This window comes from Natator depressus, chromosome 8 (genome assembly GCF_965152275.1).
Source record: "Natator depressus isolate rNatDep1 chromosome 8, rNatDep2.hap1, whole genome shotgun sequence".
Classification (NCBI taxonomy): domain Eukaryota; kingdom Metazoa; phylum Chordata; order Testudines; family Cheloniidae; genus Natator; species Natator depressus.
Genome location: NC_134241.1, coordinates 4,486,492 through 4,514,339, shown reverse-complemented (window position 1 = coordinate 4,514,339; position 27,848 = coordinate 4,486,492). Strand labels below are relative to the sequence as shown.

Below are 27,848 nucleotides of genomic sequence, written 5' to 3'. Positions count from 1 at the left end.
GTTGAAGCCCTTCTTTAGAAATGCCTTTTCTGGGGAGAATCCCGCTTCTTTACACCTTGTGCTTTCTTTTTCTAGCTGGTGATGGAATAAATGTCAAAGTCACACCGTCTAATTCAGAAAAGTCTAGGTTCCAAGAGCAACTTGAACTGGTTGTGCTGCTCGCATGGGGCGTGTTCTATTTCTGTCTGAAATGCGTTGGTGGTTAAATACTTAACAGCGAAAGGTGGGATGCTTCAGAACAAGGTTTTGTCGGATTGCAAGTTCCCCTATTGCAGCGGCAGAGGAGATCTGACGGCCATTAAAGGGATTGAATTCGTGTCGCGCTCCAGGCTTGGCCGTGTGATATGTTGACCTCTTGACACGTAGCTTCTGGGCACCGATGGCTGTGCTGTGTCCCATCAGCTGCAGAGGAATGCGGGCTGAGAATACCCATCTTGTGGTGTCAAGAGATTAATAATATCCGGGTCGGAGTCTTTATTTCTTGGAAGCGTGCTCCTGGGGGGGAAATTACGATAGTCCCTTTGGCAGCAGGAGAATTAGCTTTTATTGTTACGCACCTTGGGCACCCTTTAGGTAATTCTGTGGTGCACAAATGACCTCTGCACAGCTCCCTGGACTTGCCCTCCTTTCTCAGAGCGGCCACCTTTCTGTACTAGGGTCTGCGCTGAGTGGGTACAAGATTGGCAAATGCCCGCACAAAGCGAAGACTCTGAGCCAGAGGGTGGGCACAGCCTGGTATCTGGCAGGAGTGAATACCCCAGTACTGAGTGCTTTGTCACTGCAAGCCCCCTGCGTGCTGGGGCCCAGAAACCAAAGCATCTTTGAATACAGCTGCTGCAGCAGGTCACAGAGGGGAGAGTGGGTCACAGTAGCCGAGGCCCGGGAGCTTGGATTGGGCTCATAATTTAAGTGCCATCTGTTATGCCCCTTAGTCTCCCCTGCTTAGAATCTGCTGCACGATTCCTTGCCACAGCCCACTTTCAGTCTCCCTTCCCATTTCCATGTTCTGGGCAGTGGAATGGCGTAGCCTTGTGTCGCAGAAACCACACCCTGGCTGTCGTCAGTCATGTAACAAGTCTGCCGTTCTCTGCACCTAACTCCACTCAGGCTGATTTAACTTTGCGCATGGAGTGGCAGGATCTTGATGAGACAGTAGCTTGACTCTCTTCACTCGGGGGTGGTCCTGTCAGGTCATGGTTTTTAGAACTAAATATAGTTGACATAAGGCGAGGATTTTCAAGTCACGTGACTGTTTATCCTCTCCTGGGCGTCAGTCCGCGCTGGGATCGGGTATCTGAATGGCTAATAATTAACTGTTAACTAGCTTTGCATTAGAGTTTGGCAGACACCAGCAGTGTGGGTTTCTGCAGAGGTAGGCAAGAGCGGAGGAGACTGTCTCCCCTCGCCTCCTCCGAGTGTGGAGGCCGAGTCTGTTAGGTCATGTCCCCTTCTTCCCCCCTCTCCCCCCCCTTTTTTTTTAAAAAAAAATTAAAAACCTTTGTAAATTGTGTGTTCTCCATGTAGCAGGGAGGCCTGGAGTAGTGTGGTCTTGTGCGCATGTCCTGCCCTTGGCTGGGGTTTTGCTAACTCATGCTGCTCACTTGGGTTGTGAACTGTCAGCTAGGAGGAAGATTTGACCCTTAGACTTTCCAGTGACTTTGCCCTCTGTACAGCCTCTCTCTCTGAGCTCCCTCCCTGAGCCTTGCCGGAGTGCTGAGGGGAGAACACCCCTGGGATGGGGGTTTACTATTTTCTGGGTAGGATCATCTCAAGGAATTCCCTCCCACCCACACGATCGCTTCTTGAGCTATGCTATGGCTGTGTCCTCCCGGTTCCTCAGCCCCCTGAGCGACAGCTGAAAAAACACTTGGCTTTTCCCAGGAGCTGTCCCGCAGCCCCAGCACACCTCCTGATAGATGGCCACAGGTGGGAGGGCTAACGTGGCATTCAGCCGGGAACACAGTCCTCTTCCAGGGGCGACAAGAGCCATCCAACTTCTGCCGCCCCCCCCACCCCCTTTCATTAACTCTTCATTTGGCAGGAGAGCTTTTCCAGGTACCTTCCAAGGCATCAGGCCGCGGGCGCCGGGTGTGTTTCGATCCCTTGCCTGTCATGGCAATAGAGGACCCTGCCGGTTGCACAACTTGCTGACCAGAGATTCATCTACGTTCGTAAAGTCCAGGCCGCCATTGACTGCTGCTGGACCTTCTGTCCTTCGCATGCTCGAATTGCCCACTCAGACTCGTCCCACAAGGGCCACCCGGTCCCCTTCCCAAAGCAGTTACTATGGTGTGTCAGTTCAGAGTGACTGGGGTGCAGCGTGGGTCCGCAGTTCCGATGGAGCCTGTGCTGAGCCATTGACTTCCTGGATAACCGTGGGAAAGTCAGCGACAGCATTGTCTCTTGTGTCACACCCAGCGGGAAACTTGCTGGGGACCACACACTGCAGCTGATGTGAGCTTTCCTGGAAAAACATTGATTTATTTAAACTGACGGGGGGACTTCTTCCAGGAGCCGGAGTTTCTCTGACACATCTCACCCCGGGTGACGGCAGTGCCGCGGGGATTGGCTCAGGAGGGACACAGCGGCGGGCATGTGCTGTGTGCACCTTTATGGGTAAAGATGCATAGAAATCCTGGTTGGTGAAGAGCTTAGTTGTAGAATGGGGTGGTGGAGGAAGGGGGAATTTAAGGTTTTTTCCAGATTGCTGCAGTGAAAAAATAATTCTTGTCCCCTTCCCCCTCCTACATGTGCACAGACTAATTCTTAGCCACGCTTTTGGTAGCACAGCAGCTATAGGAACCTGTCTGCATTTCTTATTCTTATTTAGGGTTTATAATGTGCCTGTAACTTCATTGGATTCTGTCCTGAGTTGGAGATAACTTGATTGTTTTTTTTAAATGTGTCTTCAGTACAATTGAGGTCCTCTTCCCTGCGCCTCTGCTCCCCACCAGAAAGCAGAAAAAACAGAAATTACGCACTGGCTCACAAGGCATTTGATTCTTAATGGCATTTGGGCAGGTTTTTGGCTCATAATGAGAGATCAGGCCTGTGTGTGTGTGTGTGTAAAGTTGGGCTGCAGTAGTTAAGTTACTTGCATTTTAAAAACTCTGCGTGTAAGCACTTTGAGGCAGACGCTGTGTTTATGCGTGTGTTGTACAATGCCAGTGCCTAGCACAATGGGCCCCCAGTCCTGACTGGGGTGTGGGGGTACTACTAGGTAACAAATGAGCATATTATGTGTGCATGTGACTCTTTTTGTGTCCTCCTTTTCCCCTGTCATTCCTCCCCACCTCCCCCCCCCCCCCAAATGCATTTTGAAATCTTGTCCGTATGATCCTTGTGAATTACCCATAGGATGAATAGGTATTAGGTAGGGGATTCTCTTTACTAGTGTGTTAAAGTAGCTGTTGATACAGTTAATATCTCTTTGGGGCCAGTACGTTGTTGATTTGAGAAGTACCTACTTACGGAATTATTTAATGCACCTTAAAGTTATCAGAATACATGGATGGGTCTCTGCAGAGTAAATACGTTAAAGGTGGAATTGCAGATCCTGGTTAGTTTCCTGCCTCCGCTGGTTTACCTGATACCTCTGCTGTTGCTTCAGTGCAGGTTGGGGCCTGTGATTAAGCGAGGTCAAATACTGCGCATGTACGTGTACACACACACACTGCCTTTCTGTTAGCTATGCCATGTCTATCGCTTGCTCTGAGAGGGGCACCAGGAATGTGTGCAGAGGTGGGAATGAACAAGGAGTCTTAATCAAGGAGAAATCTATGGTCAGAGGAGCTAAGGACAGAAAGGAGGCGTTTTTTAAATATATTTTGAATAAAAAGAATCCTAATGTTGGTATTGGTCCATTACTGGATGGAAATGGTAGAATTAATAATGCAGAAAAGGCAGACGTGTTCAATACATTTCTCTTCTATTTTTTTGGGGGGAGGAGAGGGGATTATGTCGTTTTTTAAATCAGCAAGTCCTGATAACTCGCATCCAAGAGCTTTAAAAGACTTGGCGTAGGAACTTGCTAGACCATCAGTGTTAATTTTCAATAAGTCTTGTAATACTGGGGAAGTTCCAGAAGACTGGAAGAAATCTAATGTTGTGCCGATTATTTAAAAAAGGTAAATGGGATAACCTGGGTAATTGTAGGCCTGTCAGTCTGACTTCGATCCTGGGCAAGCTAATGGAGCAGCGGATATGGGGACTCGACAAAGAATTGAAGAAGGGTAATGTAATTAATGCCAATCAACATGGGTTTGTGGAAAATAGATTCTGTCAAATTAATTTGACAGGATCTTTTTTTTTTTTTTGTTGCTATTGCAAGATTGGTTGATGAAGGTAATCGTGTTGATGTAATATACTTAGATTTCTGTAAGGCATTTGACTTGGTACTGCATGACATCTTGATTCCCCCCCCCCCCCCCCAAAAAAAAAGAAACCCCTAGAAAGATATAAAATTAACATGACACACGTTAAATGGATTAAAAATTGGCTTACTGTTAGGTCTCAAAATGTAATTATAAGCAGAGAATCACCCAATCAATGGGTACGTTTTGAGCGAGGTCCTGCAAGGATTGATTCTTGGCCCTACGCCTATTAAACATTTTTTATTTAATGGTTTGGAAGAAAATGTAAAATCATAGTTTGCAGATGACACACAAATTGCGGGAATGATCAATAATGAAGTGGACAGATCATGGACACAGCAATCTGGATCGCTTCGTAAGCTGGACTCAAGCAAACAATAGGCATTTTAATATGGCTAAATGTAAACGTGTACTTCTGGAAGCATGGCCTACATTCCTTGTTCCTAAAGTTCGAGAGCTGTGCCCTGGCAGGCATGCCCCGTGGAGCTGAAGCCCTGAGACCTCCCCTCCCTGCTGGGCAGAACCAGAGGTGATGGGGGGCGGGGTACATGTAGGGTCACCTGGGAGCTGCAAGGTGGGGGACATGCCGGGGGGAGGGGAGGGCATGACTCAAGCTGTTGGGAGGGCTGAACCTTTAAATTGTGCCCCCCACTCTCAGCAGGCACCAGCTGTACCTGGCAGCAGCTTCTAGCCCCACCACCCTGCCGTAGGGCAGAAGCCCCAAGCTCCCCCTGTCTGGTAGGTGGAGATTGAGGGCCTGGGGGGGCCTCTGCGAGCTGCATTTTGACTGCAAGCCACGGTTTGGCCACCCTTGGTCTACGCTATGGCGCCACAGGGCCGGCAGCGTAGGCAAGCCCTTGCTTAGCCTGCCCAGCAAGAAAGGGGTGCAGTCGGGCCCCTTCCCCAAGACCATGCAGAGAGTCTGTTGCAGAGCTGAGGATAGAACTGCGGTGGCCTGCTCCCAGCCCCCGGGTCTGATCGTTGCACTGTATTCGGAACTTCGATTCCACCGTGTCGTCATGGCGCTTGAGATCTGAGCTCCAGGGCGCTGAGATAGGAGACCCCCCACATGCTCCTGCGTGTCTGTCCGATACCCTTTCTGCAGTTATTTTTAGAAGGTGATCCTTGCAGCAGTTGCATAATTTAAACTGTACATTGTAGAGAGGTGCAGGCAGCTTTTTTTTTTTTTTTTGCTGGTACAGTAGGACTTGCGAGAGGGATCCGTCTACCCTCGGAGTTGCGGCAAATCGGTTTTAATGCTGTGAGCTTCCTGCGCCTGCAGCATTTCTTGCTTGCTGCTGCTTAACAGGTGTTCTACAAGCCTTGATTGCACTGTTCCGCTCTGATGCTTAGGGCAAAGCCTTTTACTTGGGTCTGACACGCAGAGGTTTGTGTCGCATGTACAGGAAGCCACAAGCATTGCAGATGGCGCCGGACTGCATCCCACAGTGCAGCACTTAGCCTTCGGAAATTGGTCCAAATGATTGGCTTCCCACAGGAACGTTGATCACTGAGACACAGGTGCTTTTGGGATTCAGAAAGCTCTGTATAATCGGGGAGGGGGGGGAGGCACCCATGCAGATGTCTCCCAGCGGCTCTCCTGTTAATGTTCCTGTGTCTGCTTCTTTACATTAGACTCTCCTTTAAAGTTACATAGCAGTTGCCAGACTGGATCAGACCAGGTGTGCATCATGTCCGCTATCCTGTCCCTGACAGTGGCCGCCTCCTGATGCTTCAGAGGGTGGTGCAAGAAATTCTGTAAGGGATCGTTCTGGACTACCCTGCCCGTAGGGAAGGGAGCCTGTGTCCACTGTTGCTGTATGCGTTGAAGCGGAAGGCTATATATGCCTTGCTTTTATTTTTTTTAATCCTAGGTGTGTAACTGGAGATGTTCTTCTAAGCCATATCTTGTGACTCCCAAGCTTTGTAGGCCTTCTGTTTCCCCTTTGGATGAGTATCACTGGGAGACAGTGGCATTGCCATCGTAAGGTCTCCTGGCACATTGCTGCTTTTTTTCTTTGAATGAAAACGGGTGGGTTTTTTTACTTTGTGATTGGGAAGAGAGCCTTCCCACTGCTGAGCAGGGTCTGTTTGCAGCCAAACAAGGGCACCCTCCACACCCGCGTGAGGTGTTAACTTGCAAACCTTGGCTGGAGGCACTGAGTGCTATTTGAGAGCAGGCAGCCAGGAAACCAAGCCTGGTGGGAGCTGGCACTTGTCTTTCTGCCCCGCCCCACAATCCCCTTCCTCAGCACAGAGCCAGACTTCCAGCCAAATCACAGGCTGGTGAGAATGAGGTTCTCTCTGGTCCGTTAGGCTTACCGGACTTTCTACAGCCCAGTGTGAGCATTCGCCACTGCTGTATCTGGCACTAACGAGTGACCAAGCTGGTTGGTGGTCACAAAGGAGAGGTGACAGGTCCCTCCCCTCTGGAGGTAGGTAGTAGGGCAGCCTGCACCACCACAGTGGGTCAGACCAATGGTCCATCTAGGCCAGTATCCTGGCTTCTGACTGTGGCCAGTGCCAGGGGCTTCAGGGGGAATGAACAGAACAGGGCAATTGTGAGTGATCCATCCCCTGTCATCCAGTCCCACCACCTGGCAGTCGGGTTTAGGGACACCCAGAGCATGGGGTTGTGTCTCTGAGTGTTTTGGCTAATAGCCATTGATGGGCCTGTCCTCCTCCAGGAACTTATCGAGTTTTTTCAAACCCCCCGTTATACTTTTTGTCCTTCACAACGTGCCCTGGCCGTGAGTTCCACAGGTTGACTGTGTGTTGTGTGAAGAGAGGCTTCCTTTTGTTTGTTTTACATCTGCTGCCTATTAACTTCATTGAGTGACCCCAGGTTCTTGTGTTATGTGAAGGGGTAAGTAATACTGCCTTATGCATTTTCCCCACACTAGTCATGATTTTATAGACCTCCATCATATCCTCCCCGAGTCATCTCTTTAAAAAGACTCGGGATTGTTCAGCTTAGAAATCTCTTCTCATGTTCCGTACCTCGAATCATTTGTGTTGCCCTTTTCTATACTACTTCCAATTCTAATATCTTGTTTTGTTTTGTTTTTTTTTTTTGAGATGGGGTGACCAGAACTGTGTGCCGTATTCAAGGTATGCGTGTACCATGGATTTATACAGTGGCAGTATATTTTCTGTCTTGTCTGTCCATTTCCTCATGATTCCTAACAGTGTTATCTCTTTGACGGCTGCTGCACATTGAGCAGATGTTGTCAGAGAACTATCCTGTGACACCAAGATCTCTTTCTTGAGTGGTAACCGCTAATTTACTTCCTATCATTTTGTTGGTATAGTTGGGATTATGTTTTCCAGTGTGCGTTACGTTGTGTTTATCAGCACCGAATTCCATTTGCCGTCTTGTTGCCCAGTCACCCAGTTTTGTGAGATCCCTTTGTAATTTTTCACAGTCAGCTTTGGTCTTACAAAAACCTCAAGATAATTTTCATCTGCAAACTTGGCCACCTCACTGATCCCTTTTCCAGATCATTTCTGTGCATGTTGAAAAGCACTGGTCCCAGTGCTGACCTTGGGAGACCCTACTATTTACCCCTCTCTGTTCTGAACACTGACTGTTGATTCCAACCCTTTGGTTCCTATCTTTTAACCGGTTACTGATCCTATGGGAGGACCTTCCCTCTTATTCCATGGCTGTCCACTTTGCTTAAGAGCCTTTGGTGAATGACTTTGTCAGAGGCTTTCTGAAACTCCAAGTACACCTTGTCCCCATGTTTGTTTGTCCCCCTTCAAAGAATTCTAATAGCTTGGTGAGGCATGATTTCCCTTTACAAAAACCATGTTGACTCTTCCCCCGCCCCAGCAAGTCGTGTTTGTCAGTGTGTCTGATAATTCTGTTCTTTACAATAGTTTCAACCAATCTGCCTGGGTACTGAAGTTAGGCCTACTAGCCTGTAATTGCCAGGATCACCTCGGGAGGCTTTTTAAAAAATTAGCATTATGTTACCTGTCCTCCAGTCACCTGATACAGAGGCTGATTTAGACAATAGTTAGCTAGTTCTGTAGTTGTGCAGTATCTGTTGTGTGAATGAATAGGCAGCTTCATTCTCTAGGACTGTCACACCTCATTTACTGGGGATTTCTGACAGCGGAGTGGCTGCACTGGTGCAATTTGCTAGTGTAGATGGGCCAGGCCACAGTTTGTGTTGGTGCAGTTTGCCGCTCCCATGAAACTAAGCTACATTGCACTTGAGCAAATAACTGCAACTTTGCCTGTCTGTCCTAAGGGTTTGCACTGATGGCTGTAACTGGGGCAAACTGGCCGTTTTAAAGAAGGTTTCAATTCTGACTTTATGTGCTTAAAGAATTTTTAAACCTTGGGGCTCTGACTATATTTTGTTTTTAGAATGTATAAAGCTGACCTAAGACTCTGGGGAAAAAAAGATTTGTTACTTATCTTTTTAGAAATATCCCCAGTGTGGGATCGGTTCTTCCTTGCATGTGCAGGAGTCTTGCCAGCATTACCTGGATTGCAGAGATGGAGGGCGGGAGGAAAGCCTCTCCTCACCTTTGATGTCCTTTCTCCAAAGTGTTCCTTGGTTGTTGAAGTAAAGTAGACAGTGCTACAAACAAAACCACCAGCAATAAACAGGCTGATTCTTAATCCACCTAAAAAAGCTCGCGCACAAAAAAAGTGCAAGTTCCATGCCCCCCACACTCCACCCAGCGTTGGTGCTTGCAGCTGCTGCATGAATTGCCTGGCAAGAGTGGGTGTCGAGTCAGTGCAAAGCCCAGTACTTGTCTAACCAGAATATCCAGTGTTGGCTCGAGTCCACTGTCCTGCATCTGGTAGCTGCTTTCAGGGATTCTTGCATCCTCCTCTGAATAGAGAGTTAAGGAATAAGCTGTCCATAGAGAGAGTCTCCTTCCCCTCTCCCCCCGTTGGTTGCTTTCCTGTGCCCTGACCCAAGAGGATTTATGTATTGTATTATAGGGGAGAGCTGATTTGACCTAGGGTTAGGTTGTCTAACACTTTCCATTATAAAGGATTCTTCAAGAAGCTCTTGCACCTCCACTGTTTGCAGCAGGCTTGCGGTATTCACGGCAGGAAGGCTCCTTGGGCTAGAGAAGTGCCTCTTCTTTCTCCAATTAAATTCCGCTCAGATTTGGCTGAGAGATGAACTGTTAAAAATCACCATTTCCTTCCTTAGGACAGCCTTGGCAGACTGCCAGAATCCCTGACCTCCTCGGGCTGGGCTGACGGCAGCACATTACTGCACTGGGGACGCCAGGGCAGCTGGGCTTTTTGGGGGAGGGAGCTGAGCCCTGTAGCCCCCCCCCCCCCCCCCCCCCCCCGGCTTGGCACCGGTGGCTCATGTACACATGAGTGCCCCCGCCCCGGGGATACTGTGTGGAGTAAGCGCTCCCTGAAGCCCTGGGCAGTTGTGGTGATGGGATGGTCTCTGTCCATTTAAATGTCTGGATTTTAGAAATCTTGTTAAGCATCTAAAGTGCTGGGCTTTTCAAAGGAGCCTAAGGGAGTTAGGTGTGCAAGGTGCCCAACTCCTGTTGGAATTCAGTGGGCTAAGAACACCTATCTGTCTTAAGCTCCTTTTGAAATGCCCAGTCCCAGCAGATACCTGGGTGGTGGTGGCCCTTTCCCGCGCTGTCAGAATAGTTTGCTAGGAACTGCGTGGCAATGGGCCGTGATCTAGCTGGGCAGCCTGTGCTGTGGCACCAGCTGTGCCTCGCGGATCGATTCGGCCCCTTAGAAAGCCGTTGTGAGCTGCTTGTCGAAGAAGCCAGGCTGGTTAAAGCTCTGTTTTTGATTTCCCCAAGCAGGTAATAAGCCAGCCTGTCTCCTAGCCTGAGCGTAATGCTTCACCATTCCGGCACGCGGCTCATCTCCAAAGCGTGTTGCAAACGCCGGTGAGCCTGAGTTGAGCTGTGCCGCTGCGTTGTCCTCCGTGCCGGTTCTAGTTGCTGTCTTAACACATTCGGTTGAAAGGCGTTCGTTAGCCCGAAAGCCTGGGTGGACTTCCCCTCTTGTGGCCTCTGCCTGTGACAATGCTACTTTCTCCTCAAACCATTTAGGGAAGCCAAACCCGTTTTGTGTCATTCTCCCCCACCCAGCCCACTGAAATGACCAGCTTGCAAAACAGCAAGACCCAGAAATGGTGAGGCTGTACTGTGATCTGAAATTCCCCAGGAGCGAGACCGTGTGGGGGAGTAGATAGCACGTGGGCTGCGGCTTGAGGCCTGAGTTCTATTCCTCGCTCTGCCACTGACTTGTTCTGTGGCCTTGAGCAAAATCTCTGGCCCTCAGCTTCCCTTCCCATCCTTTGTTGTGTCTGTTTGATCTGTAAACTCTTCCAGGTTGGGGACTCTCTCAAGTAAGTGTTTTGTACAGCACCTAACACAATGGGGCCCTAGCTCCATTCTGGCCTCTAGTTCTGGGAACACCAGTAATAAATACTAAGCAGGCACATGGTAATCCAAGCAGGCATTGCCCACATACACTTGGAAAGGAATTGTGGCTTTGAGGTCACATGCAATAATTGAGTCTAGTGCAGCTTCAGCCAAGTCCATTTGGTGCAAATGATAGGGCTCCCAGGAAGCTGCATTTCTGCTCCACCCTCACCAGGGAGCTGTCGTCTTGCTGCCAGAAGTCTCCTGACTTCTTAAATCAGGTTTGCAGTCGCGTTACTTTGGTTCCTCCCTGTCCCCCGGTACCTGTGTCCAGTCCAGCCGTGAGGCAGTTAGTGAAGGCTTCTATCTGAGGTGTCTTCCTCCCTAAAGATTGCACACTCCACCCCCTCCTCAGCGTGCAAGCTGCCCTATCAATGCCTGCAGTGTACCAAGTTTGGGCTGGGTAGGTTTCTGCAGGGCCAGCTTGGGTGGGGTCTGCCACCCTCTGGCATTTTTGCTGTGCTGGTTTTCTTTCTCCCTGCGCACGCTGTAAGCGTAATGGAGCTGGACAAAGTACAGTGCCGCGAATGTTCCTAGGGGGTTCTAGCGTTCCCCGGGCGTCTGATAAAGGCACAGAAAGGGCCGTGTGAAAGGGAGTGATTCAGGGTGGGGTTTAATTTGGAATTCACGAGTGGCTCTGTTAGCAGGCCCTTTATACCATTTGCAAAATAAGGAGCTGCTTACGGGTGGTGCAGGGACTGCGTAGACAAGTGCAGCAGTCTTTATGTGCCGAGGAATAAGCTGGGGATATTCATCGAGTCAGCGCTGAGAGAGGGACGCTAGAGCGTGGGCTACACTAGGCTTAGGTGACACTTGGAGCCCTATGTACACCAGCACCCCCACCCAGAACAACTGGGTGGGGGTAAGTACCCAAAAAAAGCTTAGCTTAGTGCAGACGCGTCCAGGCTGGTGATATCTGTCATGCCTGTGTCGTGGGCTCTTTACTATACGTGGGTGCAGACAGGAAAGACCTCACTGGAATGTCTTCTCCAAAAAGCTTTATGGTACATAGTTCTCCATATGCATTAGTTTAAAAAGAAGTATTACTTTCTGCTGAAGCCTTTGCAATAAGCTGAGCAAACCAGCCACGACAAGTGACTGAGTAAAATATCCGGCACAAACGCCTGTTCCTGGTGGCACATAGGATCCGCCGGGCTGACTTAAACGAGCCGAGGATGGTGAAGCGTGCAGCTGCTCATGCTCTCAGCACTAGCTTATCCCGGTAGTGGCTCGGCAGGCTCCCCGGCTGCTGCATGTGTGTGTAGATAATTGTGATATGCAACAGTTGGCTGGGTCACGCTCCCTCTGTGTTCTCGTTTGTCGGAAGGGGCTCTGTGCGATCCACTCAGGTCTTGCCTATGCCAAATGGAACTCATGCTCGATCCCTTTGTCCGGAGGTAGCAGTTTATCCCCTTGTCGCTCTTGTTGTCCTGTGTATTCTCTCCATTTGGATTTTAGCGGAACAGAGTGCTCAAAACTCTCATGGCAAGACCATGCTCGGCACATTCTGTTTTTCAAGGGCCCCACAAAGATCGTTCCTCTCAGCACCTCCATCTGATACGGGAGTAGTATTCCCGTCTTTCAGATGAGCAAATGACAGTTTAAATGATGGCTCTCAAGGCAGCCAGAATATCTGAGTTCCTGGCTCCCAGTGCTGTATTCATTCCTTTTGACCATGCCTCCCTCTCCTGCTAGTTGGGGAAGAGGGCCTTGCCTCGCAGTGTCCTCATCCGTGCTGCTGAGTGTCCCTGGGGACATACCTATGAAATTGGTGGACCAGATTTGTCTTGGGGTGTCTCACTGAGTTGTAGGTGCAGGATTGCAGCGTGGGGGGAGAGCTGAAGTCTGGGGGAGGGCTGGATGGATTATATCTATTACAGTGGCAGCAGGAAGGGGATGGGGAAGAGGGGGTCCCCCTCTCCCTCACCCTCAGACACACCCGCTAACAGTGTAAATTGAAGACACTGTGCCCTATAGTTAATTGGATGTGTTAGCGGCTTGATTTTTTTCAGAGGGCTTGAACATTCGCCGCTACTGTTGAAGTCAGGGAGAGCTCCAGATGTTGTTGAAAAGCAGGCCCTGGGTTTCTGTCGCTTCAAAAGGCACCTAGAGAGGCTATATTTAGCCTGTGACATCTGTGGGCGTGGAGTGGGGAATTCAGGGGCTGTTTGGAAAGAGTTCTGCTTCCTACACGAAGCCTAATGGTGAGCATTGCTCCACCGGGCGGGTACGTATGCTGCAGGCTCCACTTTCTGGCATCGCCATCTGTGGGAGGGCGGTGGATGAGCGCCAGCTAGCAAGGAGAATTCCAGAACCAGGGAGCTGCTGTCTATGCGAAATCCCACTCGGGAACCCTCTGAAGGGGGAATTGACAGGGCAAACTCTGCTTTGCCGCTTCTTATTTTGGCTCATTGGCATTTCAATGTGCACAGCTCAGCGTCCTGGCCCCGCTCTTGGGCTTTATGGCCTGAAAGGGACCACTTTGGTCGCCTGGTTTGAGCGCCTGCGTAACGCAGGCTGGCTCCGAGGAGCAGTGAGCGTCCAGAGGTAACCAGGCGGGGCGTTCTATGACGCAGCGCGGCTCCCGCGGCATGGCCCCGGCCACTTCTAATCTGCAGTCGCCTGGGGCTGCTAATGGGATATTCGTGCTCCTCCAGCCCCCTCTCTTACTGCCCTTCCCCGTGTTGAAATAAAGCCACTGAGCCAGTGTTGCAGGGGTACCAGTGCCCATCGTCCCGTGGGCTCATCTCCGGAATGGGTGGTGCGGAGTGCACAATACCTTTCGCTTTCCCCTCACTCTGCAGAGGATGGTTCCTGGGGATTTGGGGGTAGGGGGGTGTCTGCTGGCTGTCTCATGGATGTGCAGGGTTGCTATTTGCAGAACTGATTCTGGTCTGAGTGAACTCTTACCTGCTTGGGAGGCTGCTATGGAGCTTGCAGGGTGGTAAAACGGAATTAAGGGGTTACCTTCATTTTCATCCCTGGCTGCCTGCAGTGCATGGTACCAGGAGTGTGCGGCAGAGGGGTGGGGAGAAGTATTGGCAGGGAGCGGGGTGCATATAGTTGAAGTGCGTTTGTAGTTAAGCGCACACATGTGCCACATATGAGCCATCCCACTTTTAGCACAACATCCATTGGGAGCAGGTGGGGGGAGGGAAATAACCCCCCTACGGGAAACCAGCTTCAAAATTTCAGGAGGTAAGTCATTTAAAAAAAAAAAATATTTAGGTTTAGAGACACTATCAACGTACAATATAACATGGTTGCGAGCATGAATGAAGTCCCGTATGTGACTCGCCCTGCTTTTAAAGCCACCTTCTCTGAACCAGCTCGCATCAAACCTTGTAAAACAATTTCACAACTGAAATTCCAGCCAGATGTTACAACCGCGGCATTGTGCTCCCCCTGGCCCAGGCTCTACTCCGAGATGTTGAATCGTTTTCAAACGGTTTTAAAAACATTCTTCAAGTGCTGGGTCATGAGCCTTCCTCTGGGCAGAACAGCTAATGCCCGGGAGGAAGTGCAGATATAGTTCTATGGACTTGGCGGGTGAAAATCATCTAGGGGTGAAATGTTGGGACCCGCACCTGCGAAAGGTGAGGGGTGGAGCTGGAGTTAAGCCCAGGTATGGCTGTAGTAAACCTGCTGCGGGGTCAGTGGCAGGAAGCTGGAGCTGAAAAACCCCTCCTCAGTGCTGTCCTACCATCTAGCAGTCATAAAAATGCAGGGCATTCCAGGGCATCTTCTGGATGTTAGAGGGGGACAGGGTTTTCTCCCCCCGGGGGGGGGAGGGGGAAAGGAGTGGGGAATGCCAAGTGTAGGTGAGAGGAAAAGCATTTAATTCCCCCTACAGTCTCTTCTGCCTCCCTCGCTCGCTCCTGTGCAGTTATTTGTCATCATTATGCTAGTGCCCAGAGGTGCCAGGCTCCCACAGTGCTGGGAGACAGTCCCTGCCTCAAAGAGTTTGCATTCAAAATAGACAAAGGGTGGGAGAAACAAAAACAATCGGGACCCGATTGTGCTAGGTTCTGTACATATAAACACACGTTGCATTGTCACCATTTTACAGCTGGTGATTGATGCCCGATGGGGAACTGAGGCACAGAGAAATTGTGACTTGCCCAAGGTCACACAGGCAGGCTGTGGCAGACGCAGGATCTGAACCCGGATCTGAGCCCCCGTCAAGTGCCTTATCCACAAGCCCATCCTTCCTCACCTGTGCAGTAGGTCATGGATGCTGGTCTGTCCTTCTGTGACCTTTTAATGAATGGAGACCATAGTTATCCTGCCGGCACCGTGAAATGAATGGTGGCAACCATGACACATGGCAGTGCTCACCCGGCGTGCCTTTAGAGAGGCTGTGGCTGAACCTTTTCCCTTTCCAGGCCAGCCCCAAAAGAGTCCTGTGATTGCAATACTGCGGCTTCTGTGTGCAGCAGATGCATCTGCATGCTCGTATGCTGGTCTTTACATGGCTGCGCCGTGGGTCCATGCATGCAGTGTGGAAGGGGGTATTACCAGCTTCTGTGGTGCCAGGAATCTCCCACAGAGCCGTGCTGCAGTCCTGCCCAGCGGGGCAGCTATTTGAAACTCTGCAGTCCCGATCCAAATGGTCATGGCCAGTCCAGGGCAGCTGATTCCCTCTGCCCACCTGCTAGGCGAGGGGATGGAAGCAGGGCTGGTGGAGACAGCAATTTGTTTGGCAGGTGGAGGAGCAGCCTCAGCTGCTCCCTCCCTGTGGAGCTCTGTCTCTCCAGTTGCTGCCTAGCAGAGGGCGCTCGCACAGCTGCTGCCTTTTGCTGGGACTGTGCGAGATCAGAGCAGTTGCAGGGAGCCGGGCGCACATACAACATGCCGGGCAGCAAGAGCCACGTGTCCTTCATTAAAAGCTCTCCACCACCCTCTCGGGGAAAAGCCAAGCTCATCAAGCCATGCTGGTGCCCAGCTGCTCAAGGGCACGCTTGTTTTGCTGCTTAAGCAGCAGATTTAAGTTTGCGTGGCACTTAACTGCCCCTCCTCCAAAGAGCCGCGTCCAAGTTGAGCAAGCTGGCAGTCATGCTGAGTGTGGGAGGGGCTGTGTGTTGAGGACAGGTCTCCCGGCTGGTCTCCATCCCAGAAACCAGTCCTGCTGCAGAAGCTAATTGCAGCAGGATAATTCCCCCTGCCTGCAATACAGCCAGTGGTGTGCCGTCCTGCAGCGTAGATCAGCTCAAACCACCATGTGGTCGTGTCTGCTAACCATGCGAACAAGCTTTGTAGCTGTAGCCTAGGTTGTGATGGGGTTTGCAGATGGACAGCAGAACCTGGCTGAATCCTGTTTGCACTGTAAGAGAGACTGTAGCACATCCCTGCATATAGTTTAACAGGGTCCCCTAGCTTCATTGTTCAGGTGGGCCCTTGTGCGGATGCTTCAAACTCTGCAGATTGGAATATAGGCATAGCTGTGTAGTCAGGGGTGCGATCCGTGACCGGCAGAGACGAGACTGCAAATGTCTCTAGCGTGGATACAGCTATACTGACAAACCGTGCACTCATACTGGTATAGTTGTTTCATTTGGGAGGTGAGGCAGGTTTATTGCACCGGTACAAAGCCGTTTTCTCTGCGTCCACACTAGGAGCGCTTTGCTGGTACCATAAAGCCCTCCGAATTCAGTTGCCATTGTATTCCTTCGCTCCCTGGTCATCGTTCCTGTCAGCCCTGCCGTGCTGGGTGTAATTCTGCCTTGTTTCCGGTCCTGGCATTCACTCTCTCAGTAATATCCATTGCAGGTGTGTCCGTATTTACTAGCCTTTTGGAAGGGGGGTGGCACTGGGCCTTTGTCCCTCCATGTTAACGTGAAGGGCCCTGACTGACCGCCATGCAGTAATGTCGCTGTCTTTTGGTTTGTGTGCTCACACTTCCTAGATGTCTGTATTAAATCCCCCCTTCCCCCTCCCCCCCCCCCACAATTCCCAGCTGTCCTTTTCTGCTTGCGAATTCAGGTGAGACACCAGGGTGCAGGTGGCCAAGGGCTAGTGTCCCTGGTTCCTTTCCCACCTCTCGCTTGGGCTGAGCAGGCTGGGGCAGGACTGGGCACCCTGTTAGTGAGCAAAGCTGCACTCGTGAGACTGACCCTGATTCGTGCGTTGCAGGGAGAGATCCTGTTATGTAAACGGAGCCCTCTTGAAGTGGGGTGTGCAGTGTAGAGGTGGAGGACAGTGTGTTGGCCTGTAGGAAACACTGGCTGTCAGTCGGAGCGTAACTCTCCCTGTCTGCAGAGCTGGGTGATGAGTGGATTGGGGAAGGGTAGGTGGTGCTGGAAATTGGACCATGGTCTGCAGCCTCCATGATTGTGGCTGTGGCAGGTGAAGTCTTTAAAGTCTTTATGGCTCAACATCTGCAGTGGTTTGGCCCCCAGAGGTGAAATGGGGACTCTCCATTTGAGTGATTTGGGTCAAAGCGGAGAAGGGTGGACTCTGGATCGAATAGTTAGAGAGACACTGCACTCCGCCAATCCAGCAGAGAGCAGGCATGCTCCTTTCAGAATCATGTTCTGGGGCAGATCAGTCCAACCTGTCCCATTTATTACACTTCCTCCTGGGATCTCCTCCTCCTCTCCCACAAGAGGGGTTGGGAGCTTCCAGAAGTGTCCACGTAGGGTTTGCCTGTGCTCCGTGCTAAGCCCAGGACACTGGGCATGTGGACTCGGTGTTTCCAAGGCTGTGGTGAGTTTCAGTCTGCACTGCATTGGTAACCTGCGTTTACAGTGGTTGGATCTGGTATCACAGCTGTGCTAACGTGTCCATACTGCAGTGTGCAGATGCAGCTGGCCCTGCTTCCACATTGCAAAATCCCTGGGCTTCGACACAAATCACAGTGGCTCTGACCCACCCCTGGAGCAGGGCCCTAAGATCCAGTGCTTGCTGACCTGAGTCGGGTTGATTGATGTGTGGATGGAAGTAGGGCTTGGGCTCAGTGCAGACATACCCATCCAGCCCTTAGTAAGGAGGAGGGGAAGGGTAGCTCACCTGGGTGCACTGTGGGGAAGAGAAGGGTCATTGGGAAGATCTAAGAGGGACTCTGGCCCAGGTAGGGAGAGAACTCAGCTAGTGCCAGCATGTGGCCTGCCAACCTCAATGGACAGTGGAGAGAACGCTCTAGCAACCCTTGGTGTTGCGTATTAACGCCTCTGTTCTCTTTTCACAGAACATACGACTCCAGCCAAAGTGGTGAGGGCTGCAAACCCCAGGCAGCGGAAAGGAAGCAAGGTATGTCTGCCTCTACATCTTCCTGTTTCTGGTGGTGTATTACCTGGCTCTTGCTGCTTGTCTTCTGTATTGCAGCAGCACCTAGAGGCCCAGCCGAGATTCAACCCAGTGTGCTGGGTGCTGTATGTACACATAGGGAGACACGGTCCCTGCCCCCAAAAGCTTATAGCTGCAACAGACAAGACAGGCAAAGCATTGGAGGGGAAGTGACTTGCCCAAGGTCACCTGACAGCTCAGTGGCAGAGCTGGTACTAGAACCCCAGTCTCGTGGACTCCCAGGTCACTGCTCTGTCCCCTAGACCACGCTGCCTCCCATGCCACTTAAGGCAGTATTTTTGTTACATCACCGGGGAGCAAACTTGGCTCTCTGAGTGGTGCATGCATTTCCACTCCATAGCAGCTGGGGATGACTCCTCACCCACACACCCTGCAGCTGTGCACAGCCTCCGATTATGGGTGGCCACTGGAAACTTTAGCGTGCCTCCAGCAACGTGTGGTGCTTTCGTGGCAGTGCCCAGCTCTGGCCATGGCAGTGCTGCAGAGGGCACCTTTCTCCCAGCTGCTGTGTTTACAAGAGCTTGCGACGCTGGGGTTGTCAGTCCTGCTCGGCACCTGCCTAGCCCCTGTCATCAGAGCATCTCCTAGGGCTCTACCACAGCGGAGCTTCTCAGCACCCGGAGAGGCAGGGTTCGTGCCCATCTTCTGCCTCAATGCCACAGTGATGGGAACAACTTAAATTGGTGCCCTCCGCCCACCTGTGTGTTGGGTGCAATGTCTGCCTGCCTCCCGGGGGTGGGTGAGAGCCCACATGCATGTGCGGATGGGTCGATGTCGGTGATGTGGATGGACGATGCACAGTGCCGTGTGGGTGCCTAGAACAACCACCGTTCCCCACCCGCTTGGACCTGCTCCATGCTGTCCGTCGGAGACTGTTGTTTTTTCTTCGAGAGCTTGCTCATGTCTGTTCCATATTGGGGTGTGTGCTCACCGCATGCACCGGTGCCGGAAGTTTTTTCCTTAGCAGTATCTGTAGGGGACCGGCTCTGGCGCCCCTGGAGTGGCGCCCGCATGGCGCGGTATACGGGGCGCCACCGGCTCCCCCCACCCTCAGTTCCTTCTTGCCGTCAGTGACGGTGTGGGAACGTCTGCTGCTTCGGCTAGCTTTTGCTTAGTTCAGTGTGTCTCACGAGCGTTTCTTTGTAAAATAGTTGTGTATAGTTCAGTATTTACCCTTCGTATTAGTTCTCGTTCGTTGGTCCTGGATGGGACTCAGCCTAGGGACAGGGCATTAGGGTGACCAGACAGCAAGTGTGAAAAATCGAGACGGGGGTGGGGGGAAATAGAGGCCTATATAAGAAGAAAAAGACCCCAAAATCAGGACACTCTCTCTAAAATCGGGACATCTGGTCACCCTATGGGGCATGCCCCCCCATCATCTGGCTTTAAACCATGCGATAGTTGTAAACGGCCCATGCCCATCAGCGACCCGCACATTGGCTGTTTTAAGGTGTCTAGGAGAAGGACACACAAGCGACAACTGTCACATTTGTAAGTCGTTCAAACCCAGAACGAAAAAGGAGAGAGACCTCCATCTCACAACATTCCTGGTGGAGTTGGCGTTGACCCCGGCACTGGAGCAGAAGTCCGAGTCGGCCCCAAGCACCGCAGTGTTGGTACGGAGCACCCCGCCTGTGCCATCTACGAGCTGGCGCTGATCCCCGGCCCTGGCCCTGGCCAAGAAGCCCAAGAGGTCTGCGAGGGGAAGATCTCCTACTTCCCAAAAGGGAAAGGAGAGGGCCGGAGGAGAGCCCAGACCCGTGCTGGGCAGCTCGACACCTCCATCAGGGAGTCGGGCCCCAGCTCATGTCGAGCCCCTCCCTAACTAAGCTTGCCACACCGGACAGTGACGAGGGCCTCCGTCAACTCGAAGTCCTGTCGATGCCTGAGATCCTTCAGGCAGGGCAGCAGATCCTGACGCTACCGGTGCTGCCCACCGGTGAGCTAAGGTGGCACAGCCCTTGGGTAGCAGGTTTGAAATCCCCCTGGCCTGGGAGCGGGCTGGGATCTGCTGAATGCAGGAATGGGCTGTTGAAGTGAACGGTATGATGGCAGAGAAGCTGGACCATGCCACTCGACTGTCCTTTTAAACCAACCAGCCAATACAAATCCTCTGTTGGGTGAGAATACAGAAAATTGCCCTGCAAGCAGAATAGCATAATGTCTTGTGTGACTCTCCCCCTGAGAACGCTGGGGGCCTGCACTCATCACTGGCTGCTCCTCTCCAAAGGGCAACTGTGCTTTCCCCAGAGCATGATCTTCTGGTCCTCTTTCTTGAGCGTTAATGTTCCTCCCCTGCTTGTTTGGGAAGCGACATCCACGCTCTGCCTTTTTTTTCCCCTGGAAACACCTGTCGTTCTCAAAGAATCAGGTTTGAAAACTAGATCAAGTGGAGACACCAGCAAATGGTATAACTGCCCTGCAAACCAAACAGCTTCACCGGCAAGCTCCAGCCTCACAAGGGAAGGCGCATGAATGGTGTGTTGTGAGTGGCCTTGGAGGCTGCTCTGGGTGGATTGAATGGAAACCAGATGCCTGTTCTTGCAGTCAATTGAGCACAGAGCTCTGGCAGCACTTGATTGCAGTTGTGCTGTTTAATGTGAGTGAGCCCTGCAGTCGTCTGCCCCCAGGTGGCACGAGCTTTTAGAATGAATTTGAAAGTGAATTTGGTATCCCAGCTGGATTAACAGCACTGAAGGCCCTGGTGCTCTTTCTGCTCTGCTTTCGGGGGAAACGGGGCTGTGCTGAAACCCCGCGGAGCCTTGCAGTTGTGGTCTGACCCCACCAGGCGGCACCAGGATCATAGAATCCTAGAATATCAGGGTTGGAAGGGACCTCAGGAGATCATCTAGTCCAACCCCCTGCAGGACCAATCCCCAACTAAATCATCCTACCAAGTACCATCCCTTATTTTTGCCCCAGATCCCTAAATGGCCCCCCTCAATGATTGAACTCACAACCCTGGGTTTATAGGCCAATGCGCAAACCACTGAGCTATCCCTCCCCCGGGATGTAGGAGTTCAGCTCCAGATATTTGATTGCAGAAATAGAGGGGATTTAGAGACTGACAATGAAATTGCCTGGGGGTCTGGAAAGAGCCTAGGGAAGAGATGATTGTTCCATGCAGTAGTGAGGTGTATAAAGAGGGGTGTCAGCAGCTGCTATTTCTGTTTTTATTACCCCGCTCATCTGGGTGAGCTGTTGGCCACGGGGCTTGAACCTGACCCTTGTGGCTCTGAACACGTGACCATCTTTTGTCTGAGGTGAAAGATCCAGAGCTAAAAGCAGGGTCATCAAACTGTCTGTGGCCAGCTAGCAGTCGGAAGGTACAGTGAACCGCCCAGAGTGGGTCTGGGGTGCACTCATCCGTCACTCAAGAATAGGGGGATAGTCAACTAAATCCAAGGCAGTACATTTAAAACCACCAGGCATTAATGTTTTATGCTGTGTATAACTCGCCCATGAAACTTGTTGCCCATCAGGTCGTTGAGATCAAGCGCTTAACAGAATTTTAAAGAGGGTGACACTTCATGTGGATAATAATTATCTACGCTTCTTAGACAGGATTTTAAGGGCTATATACCCTGAGGCTTCGGGGCATAAACCAACCTCGGATCCCCCTGGGGTAGGCAGCAACCACTCCTTTAGGCATGTTAGTCCATAGCTGTCCACGAGGCTGTTTCTTGTCTCTTTCTCTGAAGCATCTGGTACTGGATGCTGTTGGATGGGGTGAGAGGCTGTCAGTCCGATCCTCTAGCCCAGGCCCTGTGCTCTGGAAGGGGGAGAAGGGATATTGGCCTATTGAATGCGAGGAAGCAGCCCTTCAGAACCAGCGCTTGAGATCACTGTACTAACGAGATCTCTCTGTTTTTTGAATAAAGGTGGGTGACTTTGGTGATGCCACGAACTGGCCGACCCCTGGAGAAATAGCCCACAAGAGCATCCAGGTAAGAAGCACGACCCTGCAAACAAAACACTCTACCACGCAGCAGCATCCGAGCTTTCCCTGGTGAACGAGCGATGTCCCCTCTTCTCTCTGGGGGCAGAGAGCTCTAGAAAAGCTGACCGCTCAAGACCAAGAGGTCCTGTGGGCTTTTCCTTTGGAAGCGAGGTCTCCTAAGGGCTTCTCTGTCCCTAAAACAGCTGAAATATAGACACTGTCAGCTGAAATCTTCCTTTATCACATTTCAGTGCCTATTTTACCAATAACACCACAGATTATTATAGCAGGGTTTGGAAAAGTTACCTGAGACCTGCTAGTTGATGGACTAGTGCTGCTAGCCACAGTGGACAGAGCTAGGCTGCTACTCCCCGGAATACAAGCAATAAACAGCTATGTACTGTTTGTGTATCTTTCTTAACTGTCCTTCTCTGGGCAGATTCTAATGCCTTTACAATGTAAGTTTTTGTGTGAGTTGCTTTCTTTGTTCCCTTCGTTTTTCTTTTGTCACAACAGGCCAGTGTATATTTCCCTGTGCTGTTTTCAGTGTGTGTTTTCCTCTTTGCTCTCTCACTCTCTGGTTCTTCTTCATACTGTTCTCTACCACTTGCCCCATAATCCTTCAGCTCCTGCTCTCCTTCCCTTCTATCTCCACCCCCGTTAAGTCTCCATGTACTCCACTCACCTTTAATGGGTCCCCTCTGTCTCCCTTATACTCCTTCTGGTTCTTGACAAATTTGGCAGCCTCCCAGTAACCAGAGAACTAAATGTACTAAAAGACCCAGCTGCCCTGAGGCAGCACTCAAGCCCAACCTCCCTCACCAGCTCTTGCTTAGCTTCCCACCAAGGTGATGCCTCTGGACCCTGCTTGGGGCATGGTCTATCATTTGTAGTCTCCTGCTAGTGGGTTCCTGAGTTTGAAGCCCCCTCTGCTTACTGGAGAGGAGCGGTGTTATGTGTTAAATTTAGCCTCCTTTCTTATAAAGACCTTTTGCCCAGTGAAGAGCACTGGTGCATGTCTCAGCTGCTCATTGCTTTTCCCAGCAGCAACATGAAATTGGCCGTTTCCTTGTAACCGGGGGGAGGGGGGGGTTCTGAATTGTTGCCATGAAATTGACCCAAGCACTTATTCATTTCAGGCTGCTGCTGTTGAGCAAAGCTCTGAGCAGCAGTGGTGGTGCTGAGGCTGCGGGCAGACTCACCAAGATGGCATTGCATCAGGTTTATGCTAGAGTGATGTTTAAAGGTGATCCCTGCAACCATAAGAGCTAGAATCTCCTCTTAAAAATAAATAGCTAAAGCATAGATCATGCAGATCTTGTTTTACTTGCTTTCCTAGGTGGTTTTGCCTTCCAATTCTGGAGGCTGCAGTGTTTGGGTTTGGAAGAGCAGGGGAATGGATATTTTAAACCTCTGTTAGTCAGAACTGCAAACAAAACACGAGCCTGGGTGTGTTGCTTAGGTTGGGTAAAAGATTGCTTTTACAAGTCCAGTCTCAAATCTGAACCATGGATTGTCCTTTTAATAATAATAAAAAGCTAAAGGAGCAGGTTGAGCAGTCAGTGAGGAACATGCTGTGCAAAGTGTGAGTTGGAAGCACTTTCATCTACCCACTGAGAAGACACTTGGCTGTTCAGAATACCCTAACTCAGCACAATTACAGTGACCTTTGTGCCTGGGGGGATGGATGCTGCTTTCTAAACCCGATCTCCCAACGTACCAGGCTCCTGCAGCCTTCTCAAGCGAGAGAGGGAGGAATGAAGCCGGATGCCCTCAGCTTGTGCGGCTGTTCTGAAGTTGGTATCGCAACATGCTGCTTCCTGAAGTGGAGCGGAGGTGGCATCTCTCCTCTAGCCCAGCTCCTCTTTCAGCCTGGAGTTCCTCCCCTTCCTTGACCCCCCAATTCTGCACTGTTGTCCTCTAGAATTAACCCTTGAGCTGAAAGTGTTTGTTTTTTTCTTCCTATGTTCCCTCTGCCCACTACTCTCAGAAACAGATAGAGATTGGGACCTTTGCGGGCCAGAAGGATGTGGTCCGGTTGTGAAGCCAGTGACCCCATGCTGATTAAAACTGCACTTTCATGATTGCCTTAACCAGCCCCCTCTGCGGTGTGTCAGCACAGATATTTCTTCTGCTGGGAGAAGGGCCTGACCAGAGCTCCCCGCAAAGCTTGTGTCTAGCCACTGGAGCTGCCAGTGTGCCAGGATGGCTCACGCCCTCCAGGTTGCTCCCTTGCTGTAATCCACATATGTTCTCCATGTGTTGGACGGTATGTTATGTGGGAGAGCCCCTCTGTGCACTGCTCATCTCGGCGGCAGGAGGCCCCAGGGGAATCTCAGCCAAGAGCATTCATCGGTGTTATTTTCTGTGGGGTGTGTGTGTGTGTGTCAGAGCTGGAGTTCAGGTCATGGACCTGTGGGCACTGCCTCTCTCCTGCTGTAGCGCTGGAAGCTCCAGCTGAGCGACTCTTTGGGGTGCTGGGCATCGGCTCAGGAGGCAGCCGGGAATAGCTTGCTGTGGCCCCGGGTGCAGAGGATTTCCTTTTAGGGATTCCCTGCATGTTGGGCTCCCTTGCTCAGCGGTGCTATTCTGGGACGGGGAGCCTGGATCCTGTTCTGAACCTGGGCGCAGTGAGTTGGGCAGGGAAGTTCAGTAAGCTGGCTCTCTGGTGCAGGGGTCGAGTTACCCAGGTGAAAGCGGAGAGCTCCTGGCTGAGCAGCGGAACGGCCCATGGCTTGGTGCCTGCTAACGCTGGCCCTCATGAGGGGTATGGCCCCATGCTGCTGCAGCCCAGATGCAGGAGCTGTCAAAGTTGTTCTATTTTTGGGCACCTTCCTGTCAGCCTTAGTTTCCTGGCCATGCGGTAGCTGCTGTGGGTCAGTGCCCCATTGCTACCCAGCTTCTCCCCTCTGTGGTGCGAATCTTTACCAGACCCAGCATCCTAATGCAGCAGACACCTGTGAGCATCCCTTATGTCCGCTCCCTGATTTTAGGAATCCTCTCCCCACTGTTGCTCCCCCTCCAGATGAACTCTTGTCGGTACTGTGCCCAAGTGTGCACTGGGGGTGACGAGAGAGCATGCAAAGCTCACTCCGACTTGTCTTCAAGCCCTTGCTAGCTGAGCTGCTCTTTACCGGGACCTGTCGTCTCCCCGGGGTGAGATGCTGGGATCCCATCCCCAGACTAGTGACTGTCCTTCCCGCTTCCCCTCTGCGGGGCTAGATGGGCGTGGCTCTGGCAGGTGGATCTGACCAGCTCTGCGTCGTCTGTCCTGAGCCTGCTCCCACCACCCTTTGCCTCACCTGCCTGGCTCTTGTCTCCAGCAGCCACCCAAACCCCAGCCCCTCCGGAAGCTGCCCCTCAAGAAAGATATGAAAGAACAGGAGAAAGGGGACGGGAGCGATGGCAAAGAGAACCTGAAAACCAAATCAGACGAGTCCGGGGAAGAGAAGAACGGGGACGACGACAACCAGAAGTTGGCCCAGAAGAAGAAAGGTGAGAATGGGGGTGGGGTGGGCGAGATTCCAGGGGGCTGCTGGAAGATTGGGGATTTGGTTCTGGCCGAGCCAGCTTCCATGACGTCATGACCTTTGATGTCATGCTGCCCTGGCTGTCCCAGTTCTCTGGCCACCTCTAGACAGGCGATTGTAACCTGCGTCCCTCAGGCTGCATCTGAAATCCATTCACAAGCTGGTGCAGAAGCAAGGGGTGGCGCCTGCTAAGCAGAGAGTCCTGCTGTTTCTCCATCCGCCCCGGCTGCCCTTCTGGATAGAATTACTGTTGATTTGCTTTTGGCCTATGAAGCCCTAAATGGCCTGGCACCTGCCAACCTGAGACTCCCCCCCACCAATTCCCTCCTCCCTCTCCCCCCCAGGGCAATCACGGCTACTGAGTGGGGTGCTGGATCTGCATCAGTTGTTTGCAGGGGTATTTCCCATGAGGGTCCCTCTGCTCTGGGATTCGTGCCCCTACTCTGCTTGATCCAAAATAGTCCAGCTCGGTTGATCTCCAGGGGAAGTTTCTCCTTTTCTACAGCCCCTGGGGAGAGGGCATTCGCTCATCACTGCTGTTGGGGATTAGCTGGCGAGCTGGGTCTATTGCTAGAGGCATGTGGAACCTGGTCTAGGCTCTGTTGTAGCTGCTTGTAAACAAGAGATAATGGATAGGCATGAAAGGGAGTGAGGCTGTGTCCCTGGATCTGAGGCGGCAGCCAGTGCCGGGCCTGGAATCTGTGCATCGGCCACCTCTGCCCTCCAGGAGTCTTGGCATCTCTCCTGTTCCATCTCAGGGTAGCTGGGGTAGCAAAGAGTCGGGGGACGTCTGCACTTACATTGCTGCAGCATTCAGCGTGGAGACTCCCTTCTTCCATTGACGCAGTTAATGCACCTCCCTGAGAGAATTCATCCGTCGACCTAGCACGCTCTGCATGGGGACTAGGTCACCAGAGCTGGGTCTCGGGGGAGTGGATTTTTCACAGCCCTGTGAGATGTAGCTATGCCCATGTAAGTTCCCCAGGTTGCAAAAAGCATCAGAACTAGACCATCAGGAGCATGACCGTGGCGCCCCTCATCCCATGGGTACAGGGACCCCTGGGTTCAGTGCTTTCTTTAGACCTCGATGAGTTCTGGGAAGACCATAGCCTGCTTCTCGGATGGACGGACTGGCCCCATTCTTCATCTTTCCTGGGGCGGTGCCTGGCTGTGCATTGGGAAACATCCGTTGCACTCGACCCCAGGAGATGGCTTTCCAGGGGGAAGCCTGCTTCGATCCCAGGGCGCAACAGGAAATCCGGCCATGAGCGGAGTGCGCACAATGGCAAGAACCGTCTCGGTCTCCTCCTTGTGCTTTGAAGTTCACCAGGTCAGGTCCGAGGTCTACGAGTGACTTTGGGGCCATGTGCAAGCGCTGAACGCATGGGGCAGAAAGCTTTGAAGTCCAGTGGTTCGAGCAGCAGCCCCATGGCCCTGAGCTCCCCAGAGCGGCAGAGACTGTGGGGGAGGGAGCAGCACTGATGAGCCAGAGGGGAGCCACACCCAGCCCTCCTGTGCTATGGTTCTGCAGTCTCCCTGAGGCTGTTTTCAGGGCAGCGGGCCAGCAGGAGCCGCACAGAGAGGGCGATCTGTGTGAGAGGCCCAAGCGCCTTCTGGCCTGGAATTGGATGCACCCTAGATTGTCCCTGCTTGAACATGCCTGGAGAAGGGGAGGGCGGAGGTGGAAGCAAAGATTTTGTTCTTCCTTTTAAAGCTGTGTCATGCCCAAATCCTGTCCCTCGTTCAGGCAACAAGCACAAGTGGGTCCCTCTGCAAATAGACATGAAGGCGGAGGCGCCCAGGGACAAAACGGCCTCTCGGAACAACCGGCAGAACGAGCAACACAGGCACCCCTCCAACAACCGCAGCGAATTGAAAGGTGGGTGGGCTGGGCTGGGGGTGGGGGCCAGGGTCAGGTGGTAACTCCCCCCCTCTCGGCACCTGGTGGCACGGCTGCTGCAGCACTCCCAGCCTACCTGGGGTTCCCCCGTGGCATTTCCACGAGCCATCGCCGGATCTGAGCGCCCGCAGGGAGCGGCACCTGGACGCTGCGGTCAAGGGCATGCTATGGACGACGTCCCAAGGGAAGCCCTCGGGACCGTGTCGGTCATGGTACGATAATGCCAGATGGGCCCTTTCCCAGCCACTCTTCTCCAACGCAGGAGAGGGTCGGGGAAAGCCCGGACTCTGAAGCATTTGCCCCCGAGGTAAAGAGCTCATCTGGGCGCAGAGAAGGGCTTTAGCCGTGTCACTTGTTCA

The 27,848-nt window shown here is 52.0% G+C and overlaps 1 protein-coding gene across 2 annotated transcripts in view; it reads left to right on the top strand.

Moving 5' to 3' along the window:
• Positions 1-27,848, top strand: part of LARP1 (La ribonucleoprotein 1, translational regulator) — a 73,169-nt gene that overhangs the window by 28,493 nt on the left and 16,828 nt on the right. Inside the window, exons 2-5 of one of the 2 annotated variants that reach the window (XM_074960227.1) lie at positions 18,001-18,062; positions 22,001-22,066; positions 25,386-25,554; positions 27,337-27,468. In XM_074960227.1, coding sequence (XP_074816328.1) covers positions 25,431-25,554; positions 27,337-27,468 — 256 coding nt within the window. In that variant the 5' untranslated portion in view covers positions 18,001-18,062; positions 22,001-22,066; positions 25,386-25,430. Of the gene's footprint in view, positions 1-18,000; positions 18,063-22,000; positions 22,067-25,382; positions 25,555-27,336; positions 27,469-27,848 lie in introns of both variants that reach the window. The other variant, XM_074960228.1, reaches the window with a different exon arrangement.